Genomic DNA, 1,461 nt, shown 5'->3' on the forward strand with positions numbered 1-1,461 from the left:
GATTCTGTTTGTCAGAATAGCCTCCAGCTTATCTACACTACATTGGAGCATAGAAAGTCTATCGTTGTTGTTCCCATCGATCGTCATCTTTGGGATTGTTTCCTCATGGTCGTGTGGCCCAACCGTCATCTTTGGGATTGTTTCCTCATGGTCGACATTTTGGCGTGATTCGGGCGACTCTGTGTCACTGTCAGCTGCAATACTATCCAGTGAGCAGTGATTGCATATGAACACACTTTCCACATTTTTTATTAGCTCGTGTAGTATGAACTCATGCACGCCAGTACACGCATAATGGAACCAGTTATGACACATGTCACACTGGATAACACCTGCATCCTCGGGACCAGGGCGGTTACATTCACTGCACATGATATCTTCACATTCCACTTCAGCGATCGTACATGTTGATGCCATCGACTTTTTCAACTCTTCAAAGGTGTACATTACCCAGAGGTAACATGCTGGGCCTTGTACCAGGATCTTGCAAGTATGGTAGATGTGTAGAGTTACAGTACCAATGAGTTCGTCTGTGTCTGGGTCATGGAAAGGTGCTGTGAGCTGGTTACCGTTCACGTATTCACCGTTCTTTCCTTTCTTTCTTTTCTTCTCAGTCGGCATGTTATAATGAGTTTCCACAATCTCTATCCACTTTTTGTCCGAACCTGCCGGGATATACACCGTCACACTGTTTTCATTGTACTGGATGAAGTAACTATCATCTGGTTTGGCCTTCTTATCTCGTTGCGCTGGCTCTGCGATCTCGTTTGTTTGGTCGTAAAGCCGTCGACGCTCGCCGTCTGATAGAACATAGAATGCCTTGCTTACCTCGCGGAAATTTTGACGGTCTGCGGCCAGGAGATGCTTGTCCTTTGTAGAGTTGGTAGTTTTCTCGTGTTTCTTCACTTCTTCTTTGTACGCAGAGATGATGTGGTTTTCCTTTGCGTCGTTAGCTATTCCCAGTAAGCTGTATAGCTTGCCGGGTGTCCGTTTCTTGTGGTCGTCGTTCGCCATTTTGTCGGCTTAGGTCCGCTTGGTCTTTGTTCTTTGCTGCGCTGTTGACTTCCCGAAGGAAATCGGCTAATAAAGCTCTAGAAACGTTTAGAAACGTTTGCTACACATACAAATGTAACTAGGATGGCTGTATACGGTACCACCTTTACTGTGGCGTACTTTGACAGATCCTATTACCGTAAAAGCAGGGAAAGTCGTTCACTCAAGCGGAGCGGTCTAACGGAGGTGTTAGCCTCGCCGCCATCTTGGATAGTCCAGCGTGCCGCAGTCATTGGGCTGGTAGCACGTGTGTCTACCACTCAAGTCCCCAAGTATCCTTCCGTTCAATATACGCAGGTCAGACCTGTTGCACAAATGTATCAGGCTTTTGCCGAAAGCGTTTGCAGGATTTTCGTCGGAAAAGTTTCCAGACAAGTCTATAGTAGAAATAATTTCTGGCTCGAGATC

At 46.4% G+C, this 1,461-nt stretch overlaps 1 protein-coding gene across 1 annotated transcript; it reads right to left on the reverse strand.

The window, feature by feature from the left end:
* Positions 1-12: 12 nt before the first annotated feature.
* LOC118408088 lies at positions 13-1,260 on the reverse strand (the record flags this gene model as incomplete). The annotated part of the gene is made up of 1 exon (XM_035808712.1): positions 13-1,260. A coding segment is annotated over exon 1 (1,002 nt), but the record flags the coding sequence as incomplete, so codon positions are not given.
* Positions 1,261-1,461: the final 201 nt, after the last annotated feature.

The sequence above is a fragment of the Branchiostoma floridae genome, unplaced genomic scaffold (genome assembly GCF_000003815.2).
Source record: "Branchiostoma floridae strain S238N-H82 unplaced genomic scaffold, Bfl_VNyyK Sc7u5tJ_1555, whole genome shotgun sequence".
Lineage (NCBI taxonomy): Eukaryota > Metazoa > Chordata > Leptocardii > Amphioxiformes > Branchiostomatidae > Branchiostoma > Branchiostoma floridae.